Genomic DNA, 12,399 nt, shown 5'->3' with positions numbered 1-12,399 from the left:
TCAACTTTTTTGAAATTGATCAGATCACTTGAACCCTACAAATTATAATTTGAAATTTTGAATTTTAAGAATTTTAAAATAATGGTAATATAGAGCTAAAAAAATTAATTTAAAAACGTGAGAAAGTTGTTTTCTACAAAACTTTATGATGAATTCATATATGTTTTCAGAATTGGTTTCCGATTAGTTGAACACAGTCTACAATTGGCAATAGATTGATACTTTTAGACAAAAAAAAAAATAATAATAATAATAAATAATGATCAGTGTTGAGACCAGATAAGTGAAAATTATCTAGATATTATAGATAAAAGATTATTGCTTTAATATTATCTAGAATAAGATAAGATAACATGAATTTAATTTATCTCAGATAAGATAAAATAAAAACAAAATGTATCTAGATAAAAAAAGATGAAAATTTAATTATTTAAAATAATTTCATTTAACCAACGATTAAATTTATATTTTACTATTAGAAATTAATATATCTACCAATGATTAAAATCTTAAAAGTAGGAATACAGATTTTTTAAGCATAACATAAATAATGACTTCCTACATTTCACAATAATTGTCTTTATAAATATTTACCTATTGGCCATTTTGACTTACATAATTCAAAGATTAATAAAAGAATAATTTGTATTTTAAAATTAATTAAAAGTTGAACAATGAGACTTATCCAATTAATAATTATATCCCATAGTAGGTACTTGTAAAAATTTATCAATTTTGAAGTTTAAATTGCTAATAAATAGCTATTTCCAATAAATAAACCATTTTCAGAACATTTATATTGTGTTTAATATTGTGTTTAACCTTACAAAATAAAATGTATGCATAAAACAAATTTTAAATTTCAAACATTATAATTTATAATACAAAACATAATTTTTCCAAACAAATATCTCTTTTTATAAATATCATATTATAAATTCCTAATAAAAAATTTTAGATAATACATATTAATAACGAATATTATTTAAATAATTAATAAATAATGAGTATAAAATTATTCTTTGTAGTAATGTTTTTCTGCGCATAGTATAAAATACCCAGTGCTCGTATATAACACATATAACATCATATAATAAATGATATCATTGCGTTCATTGATAGTAATTTAATTTAATTTTGGTCTATTTATAGAGTGGGAATTAATTTTTTCATGTTAAGCAGTTAAGCCGGGTCCACACTAGGACGAACATTGTTGTCGAACATGTTCGTTGAGAATGTTTCACCTAGTCTGTACGTGTTTCCTATGTGTGCGCGTACAACTCTAAAATGTTCGCTCAATAGGCGGTATTTGAACGAACATCAAAGAAAATGTTTGCTAACTCCGTCATCAGTGTAGACGTGTTCGACAACAAATTTGGTATAAACTATGATTTATACATAAAAATATAAAATGTATATTTTATCTTGTAAAATTGTATATTATACCTACTTATATTATACTTATATTTATAAGTAATCTAATCGCAGGTTTTTCTGATGATTAGCCTCCGATAGAATATGATCGTTTGTCGCCCGTATCCGGACCGGTCATATATTATTATTATTATTAATGTAATATATTGTTTTGTATTGTGTGTGTGTATGTGTCTGTACACCGATCGGCCGGACGACCCGCGTATTAATTTTTGTCAGTCGTTAGTAGTACGATGTACGTGGTAGCGGTGACTCAGTCCCGCGACGCAAGAAAATAAAGATATTGTCATAACTAAGATAACATTTAGTATTTTTTTTGTTTTCCATGGTTTCTCCACTTACAATCTTTAAATTGATTAATATTTTTTAATAAATAATTGTCTTTCAAAAAGTTCATAGAATGACTGATTATTAGGTAATCAAGTTTACCTACTTACCTTTATAGCAGGGGTCTTCAACCTTTTTATGCAGCGGGCCACGTATTATTTTTTAATAATCTTGCGGGCCGCATTCGTAGTAAAAACATGTATTTTATACAACAATTCAGTTTTATTATTAAAATTTTCATGATTACATTTTAAATTTCAAATTATTATTATTAAAACATATATAGATAAACATTTTTTGTTAATTACAAATTTTTTATTTTATTTTTAGTGTGATAACTGACACTGTTTTTCACTAACTAATTTGTTTATATTTGGTTGGATCTGTGACGAGGCAATTCTGAGTGAACTTTCCAAGTGACTGTCAATTGACCGAGCTCTATTTTTCGATTTGACAATTTTCATTCGTGAAAAAATATGTTCACAAGTGTAAGTACTGCCAAAAAGAGACATCATTCTTAATGCGTTGTTTCGAAGATTAGGATATGTCTCTGTGTTAATATATTTCAAATAAAAAATTGAAAGTTCAACATTATTGTACTTTTCTTTTAATACTTTATTGTTTTGTAAATCAATGATCTCCATTTGCATGTTTTCTGGGACATCTTCAACTGGTAATGAAAATGGAATTGAAAACAAATTAAAATATGTTTCATTAGCTTTGAAATCTGAGAACCTCAACTTGTTTTAAATCAGAAATTGCTTCTGCATATTTTTCTGTTGAAGTAACATTGTATTTTGACATATATGGGAAGTGAGCTGTGTTATTTTTTTTTAGCTGGACTTCCCACAGCATAAGTTTATTTTCGAAAGCTTTAATATGGTCGAATAAATTATGAGTTAATTGGTTTTGACGTTGCAAGCGTAAATTCAACTCATTCAAGTGCAATGTAATATCCGTGAGATAGGCAAAATCATTTTTACATTCTTTATCATTAAGTTGTTCAAATTTTTTTCCTTTACTTGCAGAAAATTCAAAAATTTCGTTTTTTAAATCAAAAACCCTTTTCAAGACTTTTCCTCTACTGAGCCAACGAACATCTGTAAAATAGATTACATCACCTTGTTCAGCGTCTATTTCACTTAGAAAGTTTTTAAATTCTCTATGATTCAATGCTCTTGATCTGATAAAATTTACTATTTTTACAACATCTTTCATAATAGTTTGAAAACCGACAGATTTTGTACATACATTTTCTTGATGGATAATGCAGTGATATTGCATCAGTTGTAAGGCACCACATGTACTCATTTCTTTTTTAATTAGCGCTACGAGCCCTTCATTTTTTCCAACCATTGATGGGGCTCCATCTGATAAAACTCCAGAAAGGTTATTTAATTTGATGTCAATACGGTTAAGTGTCGATATTAACGCATTAAAAATATCACAACTTTTTGTTGTGCCTTTCATTGGAAAAAGCGCGGCTAATTCTTCAGTGATATTAAAATTAGAATCGATACCCCGAACAAAAATTGCTAATTGAGCAGTATCTGACAAATCTGTACTTTCGTCAAGGGCCAGCGAATAAAAAATAAATTTAGAAATTCGTTCTTTTAGGGTGCTCTCAATATTAGTTCCTAGTTCTTCTATACGCCTTGCTACAGTTACACCTGATAAACTCAATTTGGAAAAAAGTTGTTTTTGTGCTGTACATAAAATTTCAGAGGCCGCCTCCATCCACTCTTTTATAAATTCACCATCAGTGAACGGCTTCGATTTAGCGGCAATTTTTTGTGTTATTATATAACTAGCTTTGACACTGGCTTCTGAGTCTTTATTTACACATAAACATATTTCACACGAGTATTATGCTCATCCCACAATCGATTACGAACTAACAGGCAACAGCCAACATTTATCTCTAGGTAGGTTAGATCATTTATATCTAGGTAGGTAGGTAGGTATAGTACGTATAATTAAATTTATCTTATCGCATATGTCCGATAGCGATGGCTTAGCGGCTAAGCCTTAGCCGTTATAATTTTATCGAAATAGAAAATATACATGCTTAATTTCAAATGTGATCGCGGGCCGCGGGTTGAAGACCCCTGATCTACGCCTTTTTTACGATGACCTCAGCATGTTATTTTATATTAATTGCCTACTTAGTTATATCACTACTCATAGTAGAAACTTACACTATGTTTTGAATATTGATAGGGTACGTAACAACTTATATTATCTAGATAGTACTAAAAATATAACGATTTTTTCATCTTAGATAACCCTGAGATACCTATCCACATTTTCATCTAGATAAAATAAAAGATAAATAAATATTATCTAGATGAAATATCTAGTTAAGTCTCAACACTGATTATGATCATCTAGCGCGCTACGGACCAGCAGGCTACGGTACGTATTTGAAATGTGATGGCGCATGCGGCCGTCATAATCCAAGATAATAAATACCATTATACAGCGGGTTGTAGTAGTCATGGTGGCGGGCGGAGGCACTCACATTAATGACTGCACCACACTGCCCCTTTATATAAAAATAATGGTAATAAATTATAATAATAATTAAATAATCATATCATTCATATCGTAATATATATTTTCTAATATGTAATTGATTTAAAAAATTACATTTGGTAACTAGCACAGTAACGTGGTCCCATTGCTTGCAAACAGTCATTCGTCGATATTAAGTATTGACTTTAATATCATTTATAATATACCATGTTATACGAGTATATCAGGAAAATTGTGAATTAATTATTTATTTTTAATTTAATTAACTAACTGTAAAATTGTGTTTGAAATTGACTAGTATAAATATACAGCATCATTAGCTAAATCAAATTTTTATTTCGATTTTGAAAAAAATTTATTTTGTGAATTAATAGTTTGAGTGCATATATTATCTGAAAATTATAGAAAATATGTATTGTATACATTATTTTATATTGTACATAAAATATTATACATAGTATATTATATACATATCATTTGATGCGCAATCGTGTTGTAATTAGTCTGGTCAGAAGAGGAAAAAGTGCACAATCGTGTTGCAGGCATATTATACACTCAGTCATGATGCATTTTATAGATTGACCCCGCAGAATGTGCATATGAGAGGTTCTTCACGGGACATCAGATATCCATGGGTAAGTCTGGTGTGACTTATTCGAAGTCTATTGATACTGGTTTCTATTTTTCTGTTTGAAAGATTATTAGGTGAATCTATTGTTTTATTTTATTAAGTTAAGTATATTGTTTAGACCAGAGGTTTTGCCAGGATTGTGCTGATATCAATTTTACTGTGCGTTTATAGTCCTAAGCAGAGATGTTTGCCATATTACCCGTTGGGACTCTTAATGCTATATTTTTGGTAAGCAGGTAAACATTTTCATTGCCTTTTATTGATGAATGGGAGGGAATCTACATTAATTTAACTACATTTCCTTTGGCGTGATGGGCACTGGGCAGAGATGACGAGATGGATTTATTTTGATATGCCATTGGTTTGTGTGTATGTTTTGTTATTTTTTGTTATATTTGTTGTTGAGCTTAGGGAATCACTTAGAATGATGAAGCTGTTATTTTGGTTTTTCAGTGAATATTCGAGAGCTTAACCTATCCTTGATTTGTATAATTGAATGGCCATTGTAAAAAAAAATAATAATATCTGATATAGGATGTATCTACTAAGACAAACGTATCTCATAAAGTAATACTGTGTAATATTGCTATATTAGTGTATTATTATAATAGCAGACAAATATGAGATACGTAAAATAAAAAAAAACAAAACAATTACGTACATTTTAGCATGAATAGACTTGTCTCGCCTATAATAAGTTAGAAATAATATTTAGTTGACAATATTACATTAATAAAAATACGATTCACAACTACAAGTTAATTTGATTATGGTTTTATTTAGGATGATATCAATAAACTGTTATAAGAACAATAAATTTATAAATTAAAATGAATAAGATAGTAACGATAAAAAGTCGCTTGCATACGGTCATAAGAGTATACAATAGTGTATGATGAATGAAAACTCGATTAATTATTGTTTTCAGAAATCTTTCTGAACATGGTAATTAGTAATTATTATATATTTTATTTTACCAATTTAAATGAAATCATAGACTATAATATGATGTATTTATAATTAACATTTTTTCGTATTATATTTAATATTGTATAATAATAATTTATTATTATTATTAAATATTAATCTTTATCAGTTGGTCGTAATCCGCAAAATGTCGTTTATCGTCAATCCAGAATATAGTTACTTTACATTTTTACAAGGAAAAATTTTTGAATTGTTTTTTTAAATTTAAATCTATATTTTACGTTAGAATATGTATTGGCTGATAACTTCTTAACATTTTATAATATATTAGTATAGGTAAAATTATTGGCAAATTTGAATAATTATTTTTGTTGAATTTATTATCATTAATACTGAATTTAATTAATAAAAAACTGAATGCAATTATGAATAAAAATGATACATTTATTATTAAATATTAATAAATAATGTGCAAACAGCTCAGTCTTTATGTGCCACAGCAAAAAATTGGTATATGACGTGTGTATAATAAATTATTTCGTCTGTACATTTATCCTATATTATAAACAATTTTACCTCAGACATTTTTCTTCAAACATTTTTACCGTGGACGTTTTTTCTCTGACAATTTTACTTAGATCTTAAAGATTATTGGCCTACCATTTAAGTCACCCTCGGAAAATTTGGTTATATTAAGAATGCGATACACCCGCGTCTGTTGTTGCGTCACCTAACCTAACCTAACCGTCTAACAAATGTATAACATAGCAAAAATTGTATTCGCAGGAAAGAACCACTCAGGCTGTAGTAGACTCCAAATTTATATACAATATAGTTGAGAACATTATCTGGGAACTATCGTTTGTAATTTTTTTTCATATCACTTATACGAAAAAAGTTCTTATTGTTCCTTATTGTTTCTTATTTTTGTGTTTTTCAAATTTGAATAACTTTTTTTGTAGTTCTGATATCGAAAAAATAAAAACGATATTTCATAGCCAAAATTCTCCTTTTTAGGTGGTAGAAATTTTGTTTCTTATAGTTAAGTCTGTAGTCTTCTTGTTTCTTTCCCGTGCAAAACAGCTTTTGTTATATGCTTTACATTTATAAGACGGAGACAGCATTATGTGGGGGTAGCGTCCTCTTAACAGAAAATGGAAACGTTATTCACAAGAGTACATAGGTCATAGTTTAATATAATATTTACAAACACAGTAATCAGTAGTTTGAATCACAAAATAGAGACTTCAGCAGTCGAATGTAGGTTTTTAAATTATAATTTTTAATCGATTTAGTATAGTTTTATGTAATAGCTTAAATAACCTGATGGACATATTATTATAAAACAGTAAAATTTGTACGATTATAAAACTACATTCTGTTATATGAACTTAAAAGACTTCATCAACCAAAAAACAATGGAAATACTTACATTTGCTTTCTAAAAATTAAATAAAACCAATTAAATACAATACTAAAAAGGTTAATTTGCATATTTCTGTGTATGGCATTAGAGAACACTGGCTAGTATTTTTGCGAAGCCATAACGTATTATCATTATTATACATAGATTACATGGATTAAGATATTTAAGTCCGTGATACTGTGATAGACAACTTAACTATAATAATATACTAAAAATGATGAAACCACCTTGAAACTATGCTATAAACAATTATTGTTCTGTGATATAGAGAAATCTGTGTTATTATGTTATGCGTTTTGTTTTACGCACGAATTAAGATTCATGGTTTTACGTTACAATTTTTTAATGAATTATGTTGAATATAAAATCCAAAGTATTATTTTTGTGTTTATTTGATTATGAATCAGAAGAATAGAGGACAGAGGCGCGTCCACAAATTCATTCTATATTTTTAAAATAATTTTCCAAAAAACTAGAATCTTTCACACATTCTACTTATATAAATACACCAATCACTAGGTGTTTTACAGGTAGCAGCTGCCTCGTTATAACTGTTCACATTTGTATTTTTTTCGTAGTGATAACATTGGTTTCTTTTTTGGTCTAACATTCGATATCATATGATTTTACTGAGTACTTATAATTTTTTTTCCTAGTGTAATATTTTAATATAAATTATGAACATTTTAAGAAAGAATATAAAGGACATGGGGGGGGGGGACTACTGCCCCATTCGCCACCCTTGAGGACACTCTTGACTTCACCTATTCTTCCTAAAACGTTGTAGACGACGACGAACGTGCTAGGATGGACGAACAAGTATAAAAAAAATAGTGGTGATTACAGACGGCGGTGGACCGGTGGACGTGGTAGCGTGAGAGAGCAAGTGGTCTGATGATGATTGATGGCAAACACCGTTGAGGGCTTACTTTAGTAAGCTGGTGGGTGGGTGAAATGTCTCAATCGGTTGTTTAATATTAATGTCAGTGTTCAATTTAAATTTTAAATTAATCTTAAGAGGACGTGATAACCGCATGATGCTGTCTCCGTTTTACAAGTGAGTAACATTCCAAAAACTGTTTAGCGTGGTATAAAACCACTCAGTCTGTACCACAGTTATCTACTCGGGTTGGAGCTTGCGGATATGTTGCACGTGTAGCTGCCGTGTCGAAGTGGCGACCAGAGGTACTAACAGCGCTAGGTGTTACTGGCCCGACATTAACACGTCTCATATAGGATATTAAATGGTTTTTTGTTTCTATTTTTTAAATAACATAATTTAGCAATAATTAGTACATAACTAAATTTGTTGGCCACATTGTTTTCTATCGGTTGATCAAATTATATTATTTTTATCACCAATATACAACAATTTATCGGCGTTGTGATGTGATCGTGACTACCGACTCGTGAGCCTGTTTAACCGCCGCGTTAATGTATTGTCTGATGTTTACATTGTCAATAAATAATTAACCTTGATTGTAATATTTACTATTATAATATATTTTGTATTATATATAATGTATAATAAACTATATATTTATATTTTATTTTTTATTCATACATACAATTTCCAGATATAACATTTAATAGTTTTGTTTTTTAACTTTTCCTTCACAAAACTGTATATATAATAATATTGTTTGTTCATCGGAATGTAATTAGGGAAAGGGGTCATTATGATTACTTTTGAGTTTTTAATATTGCTTAAAAATAATTTTTACCATTTTTAAGTTTTTTAATCTAACCTAACCTTTTTTAATTTTTAAGCATTTATGTATAGGTTTAATAATTTTAACATTTAACCGTTATTAAAAAATGTGTAGCTAATTTCGAAACATTAGTCGGTAAGCGAGGTTAAAACTTAAAAACACGGTTGATGTAAATTAGACAATACAGCCAAACAGGCTCGCGACTGCCGACCATATCATAACGCCGATAAATGTCCGTATATTGGTGATAAAAACAATATGATTTGGTCACCTGATAGAAAACAATGTGACCAACAATTTTAGTTATATACTAATTATTGCTAAATTATGTTATTTAGAAGATAGAAACAAAAAACCATCTAATATCCTATATGAGACGTAATAATGTCGGGCCAGTAACACCTAGCGCTGATAGTACCTCTGTTCTCCACTTCGACACGTAATAAGGTCGCGAGCTCCAACCTGTGTTGATAGCCGTGGTCTGTACGCTTAGTAGAAACACCAAAAGTTAACACAGTATAGAAGATGATATTTTATATGTCATACCGTTTTTATTTGTTTGATATCTTTAATAAGAAAACAGTTATAATACTTTTAAAACTCTAATATTTTTAAGTTTTTTAAACTTCAATTACTTTTGATATATTGGTGTTATCGAAAAATTAAAAGCCCAGAGACAGTTAAAATTCTCTTTTTTTCATTGTGAAAATTTGGTTTTCTGTAGACTTCTCAGTTCATTCCCGCGCGAAACAGTTATTGGTATGTTGCGCACTTGTAAGACGGAGACAATACATGCGGGTATCACGTTCTATTAAGTGTCGTTGGGAATTTATGATTGCTCTTTCATTAAAAAATTTAAAATAATATTCAGATTATGACATTAAATGTTGTAGTAGGTATACATTTACAAGATAAATGATATTTAAAATTTTATTAATAATTTAGTTTAAAATACATACGGTTCCAGTCACCTACTTGGTAATCATCGGATGTATCTGAAATTTAATTATTATATTATTATAAAATTTACTATTATAATAGTACCTAATTTTTATACAGCATCTTTCAATGAACTAGCTAAAGAGGTATTTCTTGAATAAAACATTATTTATTGTTTTTTTTCTTTTTAAGGTTTACAGTGGCCCGAATGGATTTCGAATACATATAGAGATATAGCCTAGGGCAGGGATTGGCAACCTTTTTTGACGAAAGAGCCAAAAGTTACAATATACAACATTTTTCTGATTTTAAAGAGCCACTAAATATTTTCATAATTTTTAAATTTTAATAGCCATAATAATACAATTTCACAGTTATAAATTAACGGGTTACATCAATGGGGGCATAAGCTTTGCATGTCTTTTGAAAGTTTTGTTAAGTCTAGCTCATAAGTTGTTATTTTATGTATCAAGTCATTGTTATGTGCCTATTATTTCATATTTTCAAAAGCAACAAAAATAATATAAATTTTTTTATATGATAAAATATTGTTTTTGAACATTGAATATTAATGTTTGCGTGTAGAACTGGACAGCCGCAACTTAAGATCGAAAGACCCACATGTGGCTCGCGAGCCGCAGGTTGCCGACCCCTAGCCTCGGGCGCCCATCTGTCAAAACCTAGGAGAGTGACAGTCATAAAATAAAAAACTTGAAAACTAAGAATCAATCAAATTTCACTAAAATTTACCTATGAATATAAATTGTATGTAAATTAACTTTTAAATTAATCAAAATATTACATAAAATCAATAATATTTGGAAAATGATGACGATAAAACAGACGATGACCGAGTGTAAGGAAAACTGGTTTTTCCATACTCCATAATCCATACTCCAATATATATAATATCCCAACAAAAACACTACGCCAAACTCCGTGTAAAAAAACGCTCAGTATAAAAAAAATACACCTCAAAAAGTTGTGATATCATTTTATAGCTATGTATTTAAACTATATAGGAATAGATATATTATTATAATTTATGTTAAAATTCATTGCTTATAAATTGAACTTAGCTGGTGACTTTATTTAAAACTCATGAGAATTCATTTCGTATTGAGTATACATGTTATCTTTGAAAATGAGTGATACTAATTAAGTGTTACATAAATTAATTGTTATAAATTACTAATTAAATGTTATAATTTTAAAGTCACCAGCTAAGTTCAATTTATAAGCACATTTTAAATACATAGCTATAAAATGATATTACAACTTTTTGAGGTGGATTTTTTTTATACTGAGCGTTTTTTTACACGGAGTTTGGCGTACCTAGTGTTTTTGTTGGGATATCACTAATTTTTTTTATGTTATTATTATTATTATTATTATTGTTGTTGTTGTTGTAATCATTATTATTAAATATTATAATGTCATATATGTATTATTATATATCAAACATTTAAGTTTTTAATTATTTTTTTCCATTAATATAATCTCCCCCCCCCCCCCCCCCCCCCCGAGGCCAGAGTAGATATATAATAATATAGTAGAGCTACAGCTGAAATTCTGGTGACAAACAATTGAATGTCCTAACTTTGTAGACCTACTAAATTTGTTAGTACATAGATCAAAATTGTTGGTCTTATTAGGGAATTGTTCTAGCCTCAAGCTTAAAAGCAGTTTTAATATTTCTAAGAGTCTCGGTATAATGTAAGAACATTGCAAATTACATATGACACTATTACAGTGCCATGCAATTTTTGGACTATTAGCATTTATAGGAGGAAATAAATTAATAATTTGCCCTTTGTCATTTAATTCTAATTTTTCATGATATGATTCAGGTAATACTTTATAAGCAGATTCAAAAAAGTATGGTTCAGTGTTTTTGCTATGCTTTGACTGACCTAGTATAGAACACAATAAATCAAAATTTAATTGTTCATTTTTTGGCACAGCCACTGTGTAGTTGATACTTGAAATATGCGTTTTTAAGAGTTTAACATTTTTAGTATACGTTTTTATACTGCTATTTCTTTGAATTAAAACCCATTTGATCATTTTTTCAATAATGGGTCTAGTTTTTCCGAGAGGAAGATTCAAATTGGGTATTAATTTATTAGTCCACTTTTCAAGTGAACCTTTAAATGCAAACAAGACATCATGCTTTTTACGTGTACCTGGTTGGGATTTATGAACAGTTCTATATATTTTTTGATAAGTGAGAGCTTCATCCCGATGATTTAAATAGTTTTTTCGACGTTTATGTTTTATTTTCCTTAAAGAATAACGAGTCATTCTCAAAATTAATTACACACAGTTAAAATAATAATACAATACAATACAATAATACACGGTTAAAATAACGTGCGCGTATTTGAGGTTATAACTTATAATACGTCAGTCAATAAAACATAAAATAACGCTGGACGTGCAAGAAGGACGACGGTCGACGCAAGAAA

The 12,399-nt window shown here is 28.9% G+C and overlaps 1 protein-coding gene and 1 long non-coding RNA gene across 2 annotated transcripts in view; both read right to left on the bottom strand.

The window, feature by feature from the left end:
* Positions 1 to 2,176: 2,176 nt before the first annotated feature.
* LOC149054999 (general transcription factor II-I repeat domain-containing protein 2-like) lies at positions 2,177 to 5,612 on the bottom strand. Its single transcript, XM_089228664.1, has 2 exons — positions 5,589 to 5,612; positions 2,177 to 4,306 (listed from the first exon to the last, which is right to left on the bottom strand). The coding sequence occupies exon 2, from the start codon at positions 3,496 to 3,498 to the stop codon at positions 2,476 to 2,478; it is 1,023 nt and encodes a 340-aa protein (XP_089084790.1). The 5' UTR covers positions 3,499 to 4,306; positions 5,589 to 5,612; the 3' UTR covers positions 2,177 to 2,475.
* Positions 5,613 to 7,285: 1,673 nt separating this feature from the next.
* LOC107171598 (uncharacterized) overlaps positions 7,286 to 12,399 on the bottom strand; it is a 32,646-nt gene continuing 27,532 nt past the window's right edge. Inside the window, exons 4-5 of the long non-coding RNA XR_016191931.1 lie at positions 9,952 to 9,987; positions 7,286 to 7,295 (exon numbers count right to left, since the gene is read on the bottom strand). This is a non-coding gene — a long non-coding RNA (uncharacterized LOC107171598). The remainder of the gene's footprint in view (positions 7,296 to 9,951; positions 9,988 to 12,399) is intronic.

This window comes from Diuraphis noxia, unplaced genomic scaffold, assembly GCF_037042655.1.
Source record: "Diuraphis noxia isolate RWA-SAM2 unplaced genomic scaffold, SU_Dnox_SAM2 contig0005, whole genome shotgun sequence".
NCBI lineage: Eukaryota > Metazoa > Arthropoda > Insecta > Hemiptera > Aphididae > Diuraphis > Diuraphis noxia.
The sequence above is the reverse complement of the archived record's forward strand: the minus strand, read 5'-3'. Positions and strand labels throughout refer to the sequence as shown.